Below are 18,869 nucleotides of genomic sequence, written 5' to 3' on the forward strand. Positions count from 1 at the left end.
CGCTGACCCTCCACGCCCACGTTTCTCTAGTTTTCCTTTTAATAAGAACCAGAAAAGAATCCTAATATTCAGTAACCCACATTTCAGTGACAGTTTTTGTCAAGTGAGTTGCCTTTAGCTACTCAGCCTTCATACCCATCTGAGTCTTGAAGGGTGTGTATTCCTCCAACAGGGATTGAACTACCTCATGAGTGGGCCATGCTCTCTGGTCAGTGGCTGCCCTTATCTTCCTCATTTTCCCATGACTCCTACCTATCCTTTACCCTTGGGACTCAGTGCACACTTTTCTCCCCCTGAAGCCTTCTCTAATATTCTCATAGGGAGTATCTGCTCCCTTCTCTGAGTACCCTTGACCTTTATCTGCACTTCTTTTATGGACTTAACCACTTTCTCCCTTGTGGCAAAACGAATTGTGTTCATACCTCATTCCCTTCACTAGACTCTGAACTCTGTAAAGTCAGAGTTCTAGGAAGGATTCTAGATTTCCCACAAGGTCTAGCTAATTGTTGGTAATTTGATGAAGAAATTCTTGGGGAGGAAGTCAGAAGAGGGTTATAGAAAAGTGAATTCTCAGGGCCTTCATGGACAAGGCTCTCATTCACTGTGTGCCTGGGTATCTCCCCTTACACCAGAAAGTTCAAAGGAAAAACACAGTGACAAAGATGGCCATTTTAGAATCCATTTATATTGTCAGTGTTACTCTGGGCTTGTTCCAGCCTCACACCAGCGTCTGAAACTGCATCAGACTGTTTGAACATTCATGGCTTCCTTGGGCCAAGTATAGCTGTCCAGTGTAAAGGAGTCATAATCTGGAGTGTAGACCAGGGATCTTACAAAAGCCTCCTTGTCCTTGGGCTCCGGGTAGTAGGAGGCCAGGTTGTGTTTGTACGCGAAGTCGAGGACCTAGGGAAAAACGTATTGGCTGAGGAACTGGAACTCAGGAGGAACCTGCCTAAAAGTTGCCTACAGGTTGCTTGGGAGCCTGTGGAAGGGGAATAACCCCTGGGGAACCATGAACTGTTGTCCATGAAGCCACTGGATAGGAGGAGTTAGAGCTTTCTGCCTAGGCAGGAAGGTGCGATGCAGTGGAATAAACACTAGGCCAGGATCAAGAGGCCTCAGACTGAAGTCTGACTCTGCTTCCAACTGCCTGTGAGTCCTCAGCAGTGACACCGTCCTTGCTGAGCCTCAGTTTCCTCACTGTAAAGTGGGAGTAAGGAGACCTTTCTCTGGAGTAGAGTGAGGATAAAATTAGGTAACAGACAACATCAGGTGTCCAGTACCTGATATTTTCCCCCCCTAAATGGGGTGAGTTGGGAGAATAGCCTGGACATTATTCTGTGGGTATTAGATTTGGTTTCAGGAGACCATTAATCTCAAGATCCCCGAAAGGAGGGAAATGGACATGGTGGAGCTGGGACTATGAGCTGGACCTGTGGTCTTGAGGGCCGATTCTGGACCCTACAATGGACAGCTCATGGGGAACACATGCTGTTGTGCAGCACACTTTCTGAAATTATTTTTAAATCCTATAGAAAAGGTAAAACATATTCTAATAAAAATGACAGTATAATAAACCCTAATGCAATCATTATCTATATTCAACAGTTATCAATGTTGGGCCAGTCTTTATTGCATTGTGTTCTGATTCTCTGAAAACCCATCATCTCTGCAAGGTGTCTAGGATAACATTTTTCCTTGGAATATTCCATGAACCTGATCATGCTGTGGCCCAGCCATTCTGAGAAAAAGGGGGAGGAATGAGCATTTACTCTATACTAAGTGTGGAGCTTTCTCACTATCCTCTTTAATCTTCAGAAGTCCAGGAGAAAGAGACTAGTGGCCCCTTTGGAAAAGGAGGAAACTGAGGCTCAGGAAAGTGAAGTGACTGGCAGAGCTGGGACCTGACAGCCTGAGTTCTTTTCATGATGCTATGAAAATTGACCTTTCTGTATAAATGGACACTTATGATTCATTTTTTAAAAATTCCACCCACATTCTGGGCCCCAAGATGATGGACTTTGATGACCTTTTTGCCTGGTGGGAAATCAGGAGCTTTCCCAGAACTGGCCCGAGTGGGTGTTGGGTGTGGGGCTTGAGCTGCAGCCTCCAGGCTCATGCAGTGCAGCCCGAGATGCTCAGGATGTCTCCACAGCTGCCATCCCCTTAGCTCTCCTAAACCCAGACAGAGGAAGGGGTTGAGCCTCACTAGCCGTATGACTGGGGGTCGGATGCTCCTTACTTTGATGGCGATTCTCAGAGACACATCTCGGATGGTGCTGAGTGGTGGGTACAGTCTCCCCTGGGACAAATGCTGCTCAGAGACCTCTTGGGCAATTTGCTGGGGAGAGAGAACTGAGAGTTATAAGCTGAGTTTCTGCCTTCCCAGAACAAGCCCAGCTCATTATCCCAGAGACTCACCTTGCCCCTCACAGATGGCCAATTATTGCAGTTCCTGCTGTCATCTCTGCCCTCTCTTGGCCCAGGGGAGCTTAATGCTTGGGCTTTTATTATTTTTTAGGAGATTATTTATTTATTTATTTATTTATTTATTATTTTAGAGATTGGCAGGAGGGCAGAGAGAGAGAGAGAGAGAGAGAGAGAGAGAGAGAATCTTAAGCAGACTCCAGGCCCAGTGCAGAGCCCGATGTGGAGCTCGATCTTATGACCCTGAGATCATGACCTGAGCTAAAATCAAGAGTCAAACCCTTAACCGACTGAGCCACCCAGGTGCTCCAATGCTTGGGCTTTTAAGCAAGGACACATCCTTTCTGTACTGTGAGATTGGCTGAGGCTTTAAACTACACGAGACCCTAAATTCTAAAGGAGAATCACCAAGAGCATCATGAATAAACCTGTGGCTTGTAAAGCAGACTCCAGGATCTCCCCTTGGCTGGTCCAGCCTATTGCACAGAGATTCTGGAGACCCTTACTTCCTCTCCCACTTTCTTGGTAATATCCTGGGTGCCCCCCTGGGCCATCTTGAGCTCTCCTTTCTAGCAGAAAGGCTGCTTCTGCAGTGCGTGACACCACTTTCTCTGAATGAACGTCCTAGGCACATCATCCTGGGAACAGCACCTCCCACAGCTTCCTTCCCTGGTTCAGAGCGGTCTCTGAGGCCCAGCTCTCCCCCTCAAGCCTCACTTCATCATCCAGCCTCACTCAGCCAGCTTTGCGGAACAGCCTCTGTTATGTGCTGGCTCCGAATCCACTCCCACCCAATCTTGTGTCAATTTAAATTTGGGAAAAGCCACAGTGCTCTCTCAGAACTGTGTCCCAGAATGGATGAGCCAAAGGAGTTGGTCTTGCCTCAGAGTTTGGCTGACGTTAGGGAAGTGGGTCTCCTCTTCCACCTCATTTTCGTGCTCCTATCTCTCCTCTCCATTCATTCATTCAAACATTAACTGAGCTCTGTCATATGCCAGGCTCTGTGCTAGTTGCTGAGGATCCATGGCAGAGAAGCCTTTTCCTCCTATAGTCTGGAGTCAGTGGACAATTAACAAACAGGTACAAATGATTGTAACATAGAGGTGAGTGTAAGCTGAGGGGGCACAGAGGCACAGAGGAAAGCAGGGCCCGGTCTGCCATGTACAGGAAAGCTTTCCAGGGGAAGTGGGTGACACCAGCTAACACCCGAAGGACAAAGTATGAAGTACTCAAAAAGAGAGAGGCAACAGCACATCTGATTTCTTGGAGAGAGGCAGCAGGAGGGAGCATGGGTTCTAGACTGTGAACAGAACATGGGCTAGGTGGAGGTAGGGGGAGGCTAAAGGCTGGAGAGGAAAGGAAGGAGGGCCTGCTGATGACATGCCTTGTATGGAAACCACGTGAAGGAGTTTGGGCTTTATCCTGTTAGCACCAAGGAGCCATTCAAATGTCTGAAATGAGGAGAGAGATAGACTGTTCTGGGTTTTCAAGGATTTTCTTGGGGCGTGGGGAGATGTAGAAGATGGGATCAGAGGGAAACAGGATGTCCATGGCTTGATCTGCATCTGCAAGAGTCATCCTGTAGAGTGAAGAGAGATATCATGTAGGGGTGGTCACTTCTCAGATGTTGGGCACTGGTGGTGCTTTGCTGCAGCTCTGGGGCCATTCTGGTGCCACTGCTCACAAGCCCAGTGACCTTAGACATGTAACTTAGACTCTCTGTGCCTCGCTTTCCTTGTGTGTCACATAGCAATAATCACTATCTATTTTACAGAGTTGTCAAGGTGGAAGGAGATATATAAGTCTCTTAAAAGTCCTATTATTTTTTTCCATAGGAAAATCGGATTTAACTTAAATGTCTAAACCTAAAAGTACTCCTTTCAGAAATTTAAAGACCAGACTGTCAGCTGCTAGAAGGGAGAGATCTTCACCTGTTTGCCACAAGCAATTATTAATAAGTGGATTGAGGAGAGGTTCCTGTGTAGTTGATGGACACTGTTCATGAAATGATGGAGCTGATCTGCCCCACAACATTAGGAGGTGGGCATGTAGATGTCTCTTGGGCTTACAGGGGAAGGCTCTAGCAACCATGTTTTTGCACAACAGGGCAGTTTGCTTTTAGGTTAACTCTAAGAGTTAGGGTGACTCTAACTCTAAGAGTTAGGGTGACTCTTCCCACCCAATGGGACATTCAAACATCTCCACTCTCGGCCACAGGACACCACCACCACTGACACAGCAGTAAGAAGAAATACACAGAATACTCACACAAGATGGACAGAGGCCCATGGCACAAAGCCGTAGCTAGTGTGCTCATGGCTTGGGGGAGGCTGAAAAACCTTCAGGGACACTACTTGCATGTCCTTGTGGAGGCAGTGCTCAAAGATCAGGAAGTAGTAAGAAGGAACCTAGAGCATGAGACAGTTCCTTATGGGACTCCCAGAAGTAGAGCTAGATAGGGCTGCCTGGAGGCTGTTCCCATGGCTTGCTGGTTTGGGGCTCTCACCATGGTGAGGGGGAAAGGCAAATGTGTCAGAAATCACAGTAGAGACTTTGGAGCTCATTGGGGATAAATATATCTAGTATTTGTTTATAGTTTTGGTTAGTTTAACCTCCCCAAAGAGACATTTCTATGGTTTCCTCAGAGTGAAGATAAATGTGAAGTGCCTGGCATTTAGTAAACGTGTGGTAAATGTGAGCCACTGTAGCCGCTAGTAGTAATAGCCGTTATTATGAATGTAGGCTGTCATTCATAATGGATTCTTTCATTGTTTTCATCACGTCCAGTAAAGAATCATTTTGGGAGTATTTCTAGTAAGATACATGGGGAGTACTCCTGTATCTGTGCTCCAGATCCAGGCCAGAATAGGGAAACCTGGTTTGCAATCTATCTCTTTCTTACAGAAAGCTGCCCTAGTGGGGCTTATCCTACAACAGGTTACCCTGGCAACGTGGTCAAAATCAGTGGCTGGAAGAATCCGTGGCCTGTCATGGTCCATGAGCCTAGTTGCAGATGGCTTTGGTGGCATCTCCTCTGTTCTAGGCATCATGTGGGCACTGCTGGGAAGCAAGGGGCAGATAAGCTATGTCCCCTCACTGTCACTGCCTCCTGTCAATGCCTCGTCCCATTGGCTAGTCCCTATTCTCCCTTAAAAATTTTATGTTCTGAGAGAAGTTTAAGCATGAAGGTGATCTTGACCAAAGCTTGAGGATCTACTGCTAGGGTTGGGGCAGGTGGGTAGAAGAGGTGGTAGAAGGAATCTTTGGGGGCCCAGTGTAGGACCTGGTATAGATCACAGGCCCTATTGGGAGTGTGCATGCAGGGGAGCAGGGGCAGTGATACCTCTGCCGTCAGGAGGAAGATCTCATCTGGGATGTGCCGGATCCCGCCAGCAATGACTCCCAGAGCCACTCCAGGGAACACATAGGCATTGTTTCCTTGCCCAGGAATGAAGGTCCTGCCATCTTCTAGAGTCACGCTCTTAAAAGGACTTCCACTGGCAAAGATCCCTCGGCCCTGGAGTTGGGAAGAAAACCAGAGATGGAGCATGGAGATGGGTTTCAGGCAGTAATGGTGGCCTAGTTTTATCTCCTGAAGGTCAAACCCTTCTTCATTCTCTCCCAAATGGCTCAGCATTGGGCTGAGCACACTGCAGGTGCTGAAAGCACACTTGTTCATTGACCAGAAAGCTTAGCTCCCACTGAGTTACCTGGCAGCCAAGAAATCACTGACAGGTGAAGGTATTTTAACCTGTCACCTCCCGAGCGGGCCAATCCAGGTCATGACACGTATGCAGGTGACCTAGAGTCTATGAATGCCTCAGGTTCTGGTCAAAGCTCTATGTTACTAGAGGAACCCTGAATAGTATAACATGATGGTAAGAGCTTGGGCTTCAAAGCTCCACTCCTTATTAGCTCTGTGACCTTGGGCAAGTTATTTCATCTTTCTGAACCTTGGTTTGCTCATCAGTGATGTGCGGATGTTTTTTTCACCCTCATAGGGTTTCTCATAATTATGGTTACTATGTCCTCTCAGCCTGGGGAAGGAAGGACTCCCCGCTGACCTCAGTGACCCGGTAGCACTTCTCAGCCGTGCACTCGGCCTTGCTGGTGGGGTTGCTCAGGGCAAAGATGATAGGGCGCTCGTGGAAGGAGGCCATGTCCCTCAGAATCTGCTCCGTGAAGGCTCCTGCGATGGCAGCAACACCTACAGGGAAAAGGGGGGTAGTAGGGATGCCTACTCTTTAGAAACACCCCATTCCTCTCGTGGTGGTGGTGGTGGGGAACTTGGTGCAACATGAAAGACTTTTGGAGATAGCATCCACCATATGGGTGGATGGAGGGAGCCAAAGAGAAAAGGGTCTTCTTGCGTGAGCTGGGTAAGACCTCCTGTTAATCCCTAAGGGAACACTGGTCCACTTCAGGTCTCTGCTCAGTTGAGATGTATTCATGAAGGCATTCCTGGGCATTGTCCTTTAGGGTGCATGGCTCTCCCAGTACAGGAAGAGATGCCAGGGTCCCCTGTTTGGGAGACCAGTGCTCACTTCCTCTCGGTTAGAAAGACCAGCCCTGTGCTTTTCCACTGCATTGTATAAATCTTCCTCACTAAGCCGCAGTTTGGTGCCTTTGTTCTATGGTTTTTATATAGTAGTCACTCAGTGAAAGATTGTGGCACTGAAGTGGACATGGAATCAGGGAGGGAGCTGTGTTTCCATTGATGACTTATGCCTCCTGGCTGAGCCTTAGTTTGCACCTGAAAGTCAAGAGGGTTAGCTGGGCTGGACAGTGGGCCTCCTGCCTCCTCCTACCTATGATGGCCGTGGGCTTCACCAGCCTCACCACCTCCTCCAGGCTCTTCACTTCAGGATGGTCCTGGGCAAACATCTCCTTCTCATGGTTTAGGTGGCTCCTCCCCTGCAGGGAAAGGAAAACATGGTGCTTGGCAGTGAGAACAGCTTGGCTGGACATGGATGCATCTGGAGATTCTGAGAGCATTCCCTGGAAAGCCCCGTGCTTTGGTTTGAGCTATCAGAAGCCTTGTAGCTCATCCTCTTGATCAGATCTCCTGGTAAAACCCAAGGTGGAACCTGAGGATTTTAATGGGTTTGTGTCACAGTCTGGGGATGTATGTGGGGATTTATTTAAGTCAAACCACACATGGAGAATCTATAAAGCCTTCCTTTGTGCTGCTAGGATCATGGCTTCCTGGGCCAGGACAGAAAGGCTCTCATGAAATGCCTGAGTCTGAATTAGACCTTTGGCCCCAAGGCTGCCAGCACTCAGGGCCAGTTGAGGGATGGGGGCCTGAGTCACCCAGGGTCAGGAAGCTAATTTGAATGTATTTTACAAGAGCCACTGACCTCCCTGTGAATAGTAATAAGCTAAGCCCCAGGACAGGCTTGCAATGGCTGGCTGTTCTCAAGAAGCCCAGGATTCTTTCCATTTCCTCAAATGAGAGTCAGTGGGTGACAGGCTGGTAGATGGTACAGATGTCTCTAATCACTCCTTTGGGTCAGCTGGCCTCATGAGAGGCAGAGTGAAGACATCAGCTTTGAGAGAGATTAGAGCAGGGGTAAGCTTCATGGGATGAGCAAAATAATGTTGAAAGGTGGCAAAAGGGTAGCCTCTGGCAGCTTTTACCTTTGCCTGACTTATGTTCTAGAATGACCTGCGGTGGGGGGAGGAATCCCTTCTGGAGGTGATCTGGCTCTGTATGAGACAACAGAAGGTCAGTTTCTGCTGAGGCTCTTCTATTCTTGATTGACACCCCTATGTACTTCCTTAATTTCTACCTCTGTCATCTTAAAAAATCTCTCACTGGCATTCCATGTCAGTGGAATTTGGGGCATTAAAGCTTGGAGCTTTCAGTGAAATCCTAAGGAAGGAGGCCATCCAGTTGTGCCCTTCACCATATTCCAGCCAAAGCCAGACTGTATCTCATTCATGCTTTCACTCATACTTCAAACATAATTACACACTCATTACATGCCAGGCATTGATATGAAGACTACATAGTCTAGTGGGCAGAAAGACAATTACAAGGGCAACTGCCCTATAGTGTGGCAAGTGCAATGTGTGGAGGGGAATGGCTACATGAGCATAAATGTAGGAAATGAACTGAGACCTAGATGCTCAGGGAAAGCATCTTTGAGGAGGTAACAGAAGACAAGGAGGAAACAGATGGGGTTGAGGGTTGAGAGTGGGTATGTGGCACAAGACAAGGGCATTTCAGACAGAGGAGCAAAATATGCAAGGATGTGGAACAGAGAGGGCAGGTTACTTTTGGAAAATTATGATTTACTGTTGCTGGAGGTTAGTACAAGGCTTTTGGACAGAGCAGTTAAGGCTTCTGCTTTGGAGGTTAGGACATTACCCTCCTGTTGCTTTGTATTTTGTCTGAGCATTTTGCCCCCTGGAGACCTCTTATAGTCCGGTTCCAATAGCTGTAGTTGTCAGGAAACCTCTAGGTCTCTAGACTGACAGTACCTTGACAATGAGTCCCTTGGAGTCCACCATCCAGATCTTCCTTGTAGCCTCCGCCTTGGGTACGCCTTCTTTTTCCAGGGCCATGACAAGGAGGTGTGCGATGCCCATGGCTGCCTGGGAGGTACCATATGGTGGACGTTCAGATACAAGGCAGATAGCTGCTCAGCATTTATCAGATGCTTTACCAAGATCCTCTCTTCTCTGCACCTTTCCCCCTACTCCTTAAGGCCCAGTAAAGTCCTTGAGACACCCAAATGGTGTCCAGGCAGCTGCAGTTGTCATAAGATACCTTGATGGTTCCTCTTCTCTGAACCCCTAAACGCCTCCCTTTCTTCATGCTTCACCCATCATTCTCCTGATGGCACCTACCTCACCTGCACCTTGGAAAACAAACACATGATTGGAGAGCTTGTTCTTAGTGATTCGTAGAGCAGCCAGGATCCCTGCCACAGCGACGGAGGCTGTGCCTGCAACAGAGTACACTGAGGTCAGTCCCTGGCCACTGGCTTCCAATCTCTAAAAGAAGACCTTTGGGAGAGTTCCCCATGCCTAGAATGTGCAGCAGAACAAGCGACGTTCCTTGGCCTTATGGAAGTCAAATCTGTAGGCATGCTGGCTCTGGAGCAAGTGCACACCCTGTTTTGTAGCTAATTGTTCTTTTGAGAAACGGCTCCTGGATTGTTACTGGACCCTGGGAATGAGGATCAGATAGTCAGGTGCTGCTACTACCATCATTCATAAATGAAATGACAAGTATAAATTTAATAGAAGCCAAAAAGAAGTATGAGCCTCACAGAATAATTTGTTTAAGGGATAAATGGATAAAAAAACAAATTAAAAATGAGCCCACAAACTAGCCATGAGACATTAGGTGACCATGTGATCTAAGCTGCCTATCTTACCCACCAAGTCATAAGGTTGGTGTGCCCGGTAGCATACCATCATCAATGGCTTGAGGCCATCTGGAAGGTACAAGTAAGTTGCATGAGCAGGTGGCTCAGACTCGTTTGACATCTGCTGCTGCTGCATGATTTCTTCTCACTCAGTGCACACCTACAGCCTCACTAGGGATTCCTTATGACCAAGGAGAAAGAAGCGTGGGCTTGGTTTACAGATTATTCTTAATGATATACTGGGATCAATGGGAAGTTTAGGGCTGCAGCTTCACAGCCCCAATAAAAGGTAGCCCGAAAAGGTGACAGTGAGGAAAATATTCCCAATGGACGTGACTTAAAGTTGTAAACTTGGTTGTCCATTTTGGACCAAGAGATGGCTAGATCTACATTGATTCATGGGCAGTTGCTAGAGGTTTGGCTGATGGCCAGGGACTTAGAATAAAATAAATAGTAAGATTGGCGATGAAGAGGTGTGGGGAAGGGCTGTGTGGACGGACCTCTTGGGATAGATGTACAGTGTGAACATACTTGGGCCACATATGAACGTTCACCAAAGGGCATAATGAAATAGGTTCCCTCAATCAGGTGGAGAAAATGGCATGTCCTGTGTATGTTAGTCAGTGTTCTTCTCCCGCCATCCAGGGTTTACAAAATGAGTTTATGTACAAAGGAGCCATGGTGGCAAGGATGGAAGCTAAGCATGGACCTCCTCTCATCAAGGCTGACCTACTACTGCTACTGCTAAATGACTAACCTGTCAATGGCAGAGACTAATATGGAGCTCCTGGTATGGCACCATTCCCTGGGAGGACCATTTACCTGGCAGCAGGATGATTACATTGGATTCTTTCCATTATAAACAGGGGAGAGACTTATCTTCACTGGAATAAACAAATATTCTGGATATAGATTTTCTTTCTCTGTATATAATAATCTGCCAATGCCATAATCTGTGGATGTTTGGAATCTGTGGATGGCCTATTCACCATCCCAATATATTCCAGACAATGAGGCTCTAATCAAGGAATTCATTTCACAGTAATAGAAGTGAAGCAATAGGCTTATGTCCATGGAATTCAGTGGTATTACTAAGTACTCTTCCACTTAGGAGCAGCTGGCCTAATAGATTGGCAGAATGGGCTCCTGAAGACTTACTTACGATTCAGTAGAGGTAACACCCCATGAAGCTGGTGAAGTTCTATCTTACAGGATGCAATATAGGATTTGACTTAGCAGACAATACATTGTGCTCTTTCTCCCGCAGCCAGAATACGTGGGTCTGGAAATCAAGGGGTTGAAGTGGAAGTGGTTCCTTTCACCATTTCATCTAATAACTCACTTGTAGAAACTTTGCTTCCTGTCTCCTCAATTTTGTGCTCTCTGGATTGGAGGTGTTGATTCCCATGACACAGATGTTTCTACAGCGTTCACAACATGGTTCTACCAAATTGATATCTGAGACTGCCCCTTGGCCATCTGGTGCTCTTTTTGCCATGAAACCAGGGGACAAAGAAAGACAGGATTACTTTACTGGCTGTGGTTATTCATCCTGATACTGATGGAAAACTGAGGACAGGAGGGATTAGGTCTAAGCCCAGGGGATCCTCTGGGGGTGTGTCTCAGTACTTGTATGCTCAATAGGAGATATGAATGAATAGTATTACAACAAAGGAGAGGTAGGACCACTGAGGATTCACCTTCAGAAATAAAGGTTTGGCTTATCCCACCAAAAAGTCCCAGACAACTGAGGTCCTGCCTGAGGACAAGAAAGAAAACAGGGTGATGGAAAGGCTAGGAGAAGAGGAAGGAACGCTTTTTCCAGCATTATGCCTGCCTTGTAAGATTGCCGGGTAAAATGTAGGACATGTAAATTTGAATTTTTGATAAACAACAAATAACTTTTCTTTTTTTAGTGTATGTCCCATGCAATATTAATATAAATATTCTAAAAAATTATTCATTCCTTATCTGTAATTCAAATTTAAGTAGGCATGCTGCATTTTCATCTTGCTAAATCAGTAAACTCCACAGCCTTGGCTTTCCACTTCCACAGCAACAGATTGTTCTGTTGAGTTGAATCCAGAAGCACTCTGTCCATCACTTGCGGAACGAGCCTTGTAGCGCACCCGTCAGAGATACCAATACTAGCTGGCTGTCACCTGGTCTTCCTTTTTACTCTATAGGCTCCGGGCTGGGAGCAGGTCCTTAGGGCTTTTCATTTTTTAAATACATAATAAGCAGGACTTTGTACTAAGTCTTTTCTGCTAAAGCAACTGGTGTAGACCATACCTGATAGAGAGTTCACAGTAAAGTAATCACACGGGCAGTGGTAAGCCTCCATGATAGTCAAAGAAAAGAAGTTACATGGGGACAGCTTATGGGTTGTTGACGTTGCACAAATCAAAGTAACTGATGTCATCCAAGGCTGGTGAGGGAGGAGTGAAAAGTAAAAAGTTGCAGCATAAATTGTATTTTAAAATGCCACAAACTTTTTTGGAAAACTCTTTCCCAATATAGAACAAAGGCATAACATGTTCGTGCCCTTTCACCTCATACTTCGACTCCTGGGAATCTATGTATGGAAAAATCCACCACGCATGTCCTAGGATATTTATGATGGTGTTATTTATAATGCAGAATGACTGGAAATAACTTAAACATCTAACAAAGGAGTGACGGTTAAGTAGAAGCTAATGTGGACACTCAGAATGTACTGCAGCCGTTTAAAATAATCATGAAGATGGGGCAGCAGAGAAAATGCTATTAAGTTAGTAGCTAATGTCAGATATTGCTCTAAGTGTTTTATGTGTCTAACTATAAAGACATTTATTTGTTTAATCCTACCTATTATCACCCTCATTTCTCAGCCTGAGAAAATGAAGTACAGAGTCGTTTGATGAGTTGTCCAAGATTAAATAACAGAGTGAGGATTTGAAGGGTATCAGGGAATCCTGGGGAATCAGGCACAAGGCCTTGACATTAGACAATGCTTCACTGGGTTAGCTGGAAGGAAGAGAACCTTAAAAGGTCTACATATCATGATTCTAGTTGTAATGAAACACGCACTGAGAATCTGGAAGGAATAACAGAATATTAAAGGTTTGCAGAGTGGGAATATGAATGAATTTTCTGTTCACTCTTTCCAGTTATCTAAGGGATTTGTATTTTATAGCTCTGGGGATGGGCCTTCTCCCAGAATATAGGCTGGATTTGTGCCTGGCTTAGAGGCCATGTGTTGGGCCAAGACAGGGGGCACATGAAACAGCCGGAGGCTAATAAGTACATGCTCATCGTGGACCTCAGAAGGCAGGACCTGATGGGGGGAACACAGAAGGAGGGGTGCAGGCTCTCCAGCCTTCACATAGGAATGGCCTGGAGGGTTGCTAAAGTGCCACAGGGTCCCACGGCCTGGGCTGAGGACTACTGGGGGGCTTTCCTGACATCCTCCTAAGGGTCCCCAAGGAGCTCACAGTGCAGGTGTGGAAGACCGTGTACCATGCTAGGCACTTGTGGAAGAGGACTCAAACATGGTCCCTGCCTCTGGGGAACTCCCTATTTACCAAAGTTTGGGCATGAATAGCTGTTACATAATCAGTAGTCAGAGGTCATTATTTAGAATTCGTTGCCTTCATTTCATGTCTTAAGCATCAATTAGGTATTGGACTCTGAGTTACCAAGGATACCATTGGTAGCAAAATAGGTTCCTTCCTGCTTAGTAAAGAAAGTGTTAACTGCAAGTATAACTTTATAAGGAAAGTATAACCAGTATTAACTGATTACAAGTGTGATGACAACCATGAAGAAGGTGTTTACGATATGCCTCTTGTTAGTTCACGGATAGAAAAGTCTATTGTCAGCATCGACCCCCTTTTGCTTCATGCCTCCCCACGTACTCCATGCAATGGGTGCATTACTGCTCATTCCTGAACACGTTGTGTCTTTCTCCCCTCCTGTGCTTTGCCCAGCTCTTTACCATCTATAGGACCTTCTGCAGTTCATTATTGATTCCTTAAGACCCAGCCCACAGGATCTCCTCTGCCAGACATCCTCTGTTTTCTCCAGCCAGGCAGCCTTAACCTCTCCTTCTCTGCCCAAATCTACTTTTGATTTAACCCAAATAAAGAGAGGCTGTATCATGGCCAGGCTCAGAACTGTACTGTGTTCAAAAGGAATACCATGCTGACACCCAAGAAAGCATCAAAAAACAATTTAAGTAATTATTTGAAGGTAGTAAGAATTGCACGGTATGACCCTCCTCCAAATTCCTAAACACCCTGGCCTATGATATGTCCACTTATTGCATCAGCTACTCCCCATTTTCATCTTTCTGCAAACAACTTTGTGCAAACTCCACACATCCTACTCTTTGGCTCCCAAGAGCCACTTTCATTTTAGTTCTACTGGGTCAGAGTCTGTATTTCAAAAGATCTTCAGATGATGTATATGCATGCCCGTTTAAGCCTGAGATGTACTGAACTAGATGGCTTCTCTAGGTGAAGTACTGGTTTTCTTCCACTGGATAGAGAGGGGGTTTTCAATTCATCTGATTCTATTTCAGGCCATCTTCTGCCTCCTGAAAAGAGTAGCTGTGCAAGACATGCGCCGCCAGATGGCGCCAAAGATATTCCATCAGAGAATCCCAAAGACACCCCCCCACCTCCACCCCTCCCCATGGCCTGATGGGTCCTTTCCTTCTCAGAGGCCAAGGCTCAACTGTGGTTAGAACCTACAAGCCCAACAATTGGGCTTAGCTGCAGAAATTCAGTGCTGGATGGGGACTGGAGAGAAAGGCTTACAACAGATGAGGGAACTGTCGCCCTGTCGGAAGCAAAGCAGGAACACCAGGGTGCTACTTCCTGCCCTTTGTGGTCTCTGAGGCTCAGCCACCCTCTCCTGACTCGGGACTTGAAGGCAGCAGGAAGGGCATGATGGGCTTTCCTTGGGGGAGAACTGAAGGGTGGGGGTAGTGGAAGTAGAAGGAAGTGACCTTAGGCAGGAGATGTCAATGATTCTGGAAAGGGTGGAGAACACAAAACAATAGAAAATCTGATAGGAAAGAATGTAACACTTCCATGAAAGGGTTCAAGGGCAACTGCCATCTATTGATCACTCTCCTCGCGACCTTGACTCTGTGCTAGGTGTGTGTTTAGCTCTATTTGCTCATTTAATCTTCACAACAACTCTACCAAGCAGGTATTAGGAGACCCCGTTTTTCCCCCTCTCAGAGGTGGAAAGTGAGGTTCAAACAATCAGGAGAGAACTTCTAAATCCTCTTCCAAGTCTAGAAACCCTCCAAGGTCCTCACACTTGCCTTTCCTCCTGTTACCACCGATGGGCCATCCCCGCTCCTTGCTAAAGCCACCTCCAGGTATGTGCCAGATCCCATCTGTTTTGCCCACTCAAGGAATTTGTCTCATAATCCTCTCTCTCTCTCTCTCTCTCTCTCTCTCTCCTCTCTCTCTTTTGTATCCTCTATTTCTCTTCTGCTGGATCACCGCCATCAACGTACAAATAGGTCCTCAAGCTCCCACCTTTGGAAGGCTTTGTCTTGACTCTGTATAGTCTCACCCTATTTCTTATTTGTAAAGAGCTGAATATACTTGTCACCTCTTTTTTCCTTTTTCCTCCCTAAAACCCAGTCCAATCAAGCAACTGCCCCCACCTCTTGGCAAGGTTACCCTTTGGGAAACTCTCTCTGCCCTTGGCTCCTGGAGCCCCACACTCCTGCTCTCCTCTCTGGGATCCTCCTCTGAGGCCAGCCTGTGAAGTGGCAAGTTACCTGATTACAGAACAACATTCAAGAGACAAAACAGCAGTTCTGGAGCAGCCCTATCTTATAAAGTCTGGCAAATAAAGTTATCTCATCGTTGACTTTCATTTTGGGTAGCTCTTGGGTAAAGTGTTAGGGATTCAAAAGTGGAGAGGAAGCAAACAGTTTAGCTTTCTGGAGGTAGCCACCTGGAGAAGCCCAGGGCTCCGGGGAGGTTGTTGAACCTGGCTGGTGCTCATGAATGCCATGGGCCATCCAAACTGTGACTGGGTGTTTCCCATTCTCGATGAAAGAAAAACAAGCTTTCCTTTCCAGAGGGAGCTTTCCATAATTACATTTCCTGTAAACTGAGTATTAGAGGTTGTACATTCAGGAAACAGCACAACAGGACAAGCTGAAAAGGTAGTTTCTAATGGTCACGTTTGACAAAGTTAAAGGACCCTTCATGCTGAACAACAGATTACTGGAGGAAAGGGAAGAACTAGCCAGTTTTCAGGTGAGGTACAACTGCTGTCCCACATGGGGACAAGGGCACGGGGTTAGGCTTGGTCAGGGTCCATTCATGGTGGCCTTGGAGGCCTGGGGCCATGTGGGGACTGTGTGTTCTACACTTCAAGGCCAGGCCCGCTCCTACCTTCCCCATCATTCATTGTCCATTAGCGTCTGTACTGGGTGCCTGTTCTGGGCCTTCAGTACACCAGGCCTTGGGTATAGAAGGGTGAATAAAACAGTCGGCTTGTAGGTAGTTAACAGCACATATGTTCAGAAAATTCAAGTTCCCCTTATTGGATACAGCCAAAGCCCTCTAGGCTACTTCAGCCCTATTTCTGTGTCATGGGAGAATTTTCTGGAATCCCTAGACTCTATAGAAGGCAGTTCCTGGCCCATGCAGAAGATGGGTTAGACCAACTCTGACACAATTTGAGAGGAACCAGAGGGAATAATTACCATTTTGTTGGCTTCTTTGAGGTTTTACCTGATGTAACACGCTAATGAGAAGTCACAGGAGCCGGGAGCAGATGCAAGAGACCCACAAGAAACTCAGGGCTAGAGATAGCCCTGTTAAGTGAAGAACAGTCAGAAAACATAGGACTTCATAGGAAAAAAAGAAAAAAAAAGAAAGGCTGTGGAGAGAAGGTTGAAGAGGCCAGGGAGGCTTCATGATGAGGGAGAGAGATTGGAAGGGCCAGGAATGCTGCTCCATGTGTGTGGTGGTGCAGGGGAGGGGGCTGAAGCCCCTAAAAGCCGGAAATAGCTCTTGGTGTCTTGTAAACAGGAAAAACCAGCTGGACAAAGTCTTCAGAGCTTGGCCATTCCTTCCCATCTGCCCCTTCGGTATCATGACATCTGAGCTCTGGGGAACTCTGAGGCATTCTGCAAAAGGGGTGACTCCTAGGTCTGGGGAAGGGTGGGGTTAGCCAGACCCCTGTGGGACGAGCTTGGTCCTGGGCGTGGTACCCTGGAGGAGGTAAGGCTTGAGCCTTTAAGGACACACAGATGTTAGTCAAGAGAAGAAGAGAACTCTAGGCAGAGGGACCAGCATATTCAAAATCACAATTGGCAGAAAATTCATAGAATGGGGAGGAAGTCAATGGGCTAGAAGAATAGACTGTATGTGGGAAGTGGGCAGAGGTCCTGCCTCTCTTCTCAGGCTTGCCCACTCCTGTGCTCACACGGACCTCTCTCCTCCCGTCCACCCAGCCTCTCTGTCTTTGGGTATCAGCCCTCCTTCCCTCCCTCTCACACGTATGTGTCAGGAGCCTACTATGCCCCAGAGGTACTCATACTAGGTACCAGAAGTGAGTACTACTGCCTGCCTGTCCCTGCCTGTCCCTATGACAACCTGGTGCCACAAACAGGGATAATGATGGAAACACCTCGCAGTGAATCAGTGTAGGCCAACCCGAGTCGGTGATGGCTTTTTCAAAGCATCCTGGTCGTCTGTCGGCACTGGCTGATTATCATTCCTGGCTGTTGATACTCTCATGTCCATTTTGCGGATAAAGAAAAGAAGACTGTGAGGATTTAAGCCATTTGGCCAAAGCACAAAGCAGAAAAATGGGGATTCAGACCTTGGCTTGTCTCAATCCAAGGCCTGACTGTTAAGTACTCTGACTCACAAGTTAAAACTTGAAAGCGTGAGAGGGTGATGACGGCCTGACATAGCACATGGCACCCTGACAGGCCATCTGGTTCCGGGGATGTGCTGGGACCTGGGAGCAGTGCAGGTCCAGGGCAGGCTGATGGGGCAGGAGGATGCTCTGGAACAGACAAGCCGGCTAGACTTTCGTGTCCTTGGCCACACGGTGTGAGCAGCTAGCAGTGGGGGCCGGAGGCCCAAGGTCACTAAGCCAGCAGCATCCTGGATCTGGCTCCCGGGAAAGGATGCAGCTGGCCTGTCCTCCTGCATGACCACTCTTGTTGCCGTTCCCCTTCCAGGTCTCTTTCTCCTCCCCTAAGGGCAGGGATGCTTCTCTGGTTCCTGCTGAAACAACTAGACACCTGAGGCCCTGCCTCTTCCAAATTCCTGAAGAGCCTGCCAGCAGTAGCCAGTGCATGAGCAGCCCTGCTCACTGAGAACCGGCCTGGGGTGGCAGAGGCTCCCGTGAGTCAGCAGGGGTGGGGGCAGAGGAGCCTGCTGGCAGCCTTGGGGGCACCGGGCCCTTCCAGCACTGGGGCTGCAGGGGCCCCACCATGTGGGCAGCCCTGTGGGGTTGCAGAGTCCCAGGTGAGTGCTCCAGCAGCCTGGCCACAAGACAGTTCCAGTTGTGTGCCAGAGCTCCTGCTCAGCTCCAGGCCTGGCCCTGCCCTCACGGAGCACAGTCTGGGGGGACCCTGAAGCCTTTAGTCATATCTTCCTTGTTCCACCAAGGATGCGATGCTGGGCTGGTATTCAGAGCAGGCAGCGTGGCCCCTGTCTCGTTTTCCAGTCCCTACCATGTGTGTGGTTCCAGGCAGATTGTGATGATGAGTCCTCCTGGGGTGGGCTGGGTCTGTCCCCAGCAACCACCTGTGACTTGTTGTTGGTGTCTGTTCACCACTGTCATGCCTCCTTCTCTTTTGCCTGCCTCTCTTCCTCCTCCTCCTTTCTCCAACTCTCTTCAATTCTGCATGTGGATGTTTCTATTTTTGAGCATGGTTATATAGTTTTAGATTTCATTTCTCTTTACTTTGTACTTGGAGGTGAAAGGGGCCAATTCTAGCATGAGCTTAACACCTTCTATGTTGTCCCATGAATCCTAGAATTCCTCACCTGTCTCCTGATTGCCCACTTAGCACTGAGAACACAC

General features: G+C 47.5%; 1 protein-coding gene across 4 annotated transcripts in view; it reads right to left on the reverse strand.

The window, feature by feature from the left end:
* Nucleotides 1–665: 665 nt before the first annotated feature.
* ME3 (malic enzyme 3) overlaps nucleotides 666–18,869 on the reverse strand; it is a 186,601-nt gene continuing 168,397 nt past the window's right edge. For all 4 annotated transcript variants that reach the window (XM_077867354.1, XM_077867357.1, XM_077867355.1 and 1 more), the window contains exons 8-14: nucleotides 9,283–9,380; nucleotides 8,914–9,027; nucleotides 7,236–7,341; nucleotides 6,492–6,634; nucleotides 5,771–5,944; nucleotides 2,243–2,341; nucleotides 666–903 (exon numbers count right to left, since the gene is read on the reverse strand). In XM_077867354.1, coding sequence (XP_077723480.1) covers nucleotides 742–903; nucleotides 2,243–2,341; nucleotides 5,771–5,944; nucleotides 6,492–6,634; nucleotides 7,236–7,341; nucleotides 8,914–9,027; nucleotides 9,283–9,380 — 896 coding nt within the window. In that variant the 3' untranslated portion in view covers nucleotides 666–741. The remainder of the gene's footprint in view (nucleotides 904–2,242; nucleotides 2,342–5,770; nucleotides 5,945–6,491; nucleotides 6,635–7,235; nucleotides 7,342–8,913; nucleotides 9,028–9,282; nucleotides 9,381–18,869) is intronic.

Source organism: Canis aureus, chromosome 23 (genome assembly GCF_053574225.1).
Source record: "Canis aureus isolate CA01 chromosome 23, VMU_Caureus_v.1.0, whole genome shotgun sequence".
Lineage (NCBI taxonomy): Eukaryota > Metazoa > Chordata > Mammalia > Carnivora > Canidae > Canis > Canis aureus.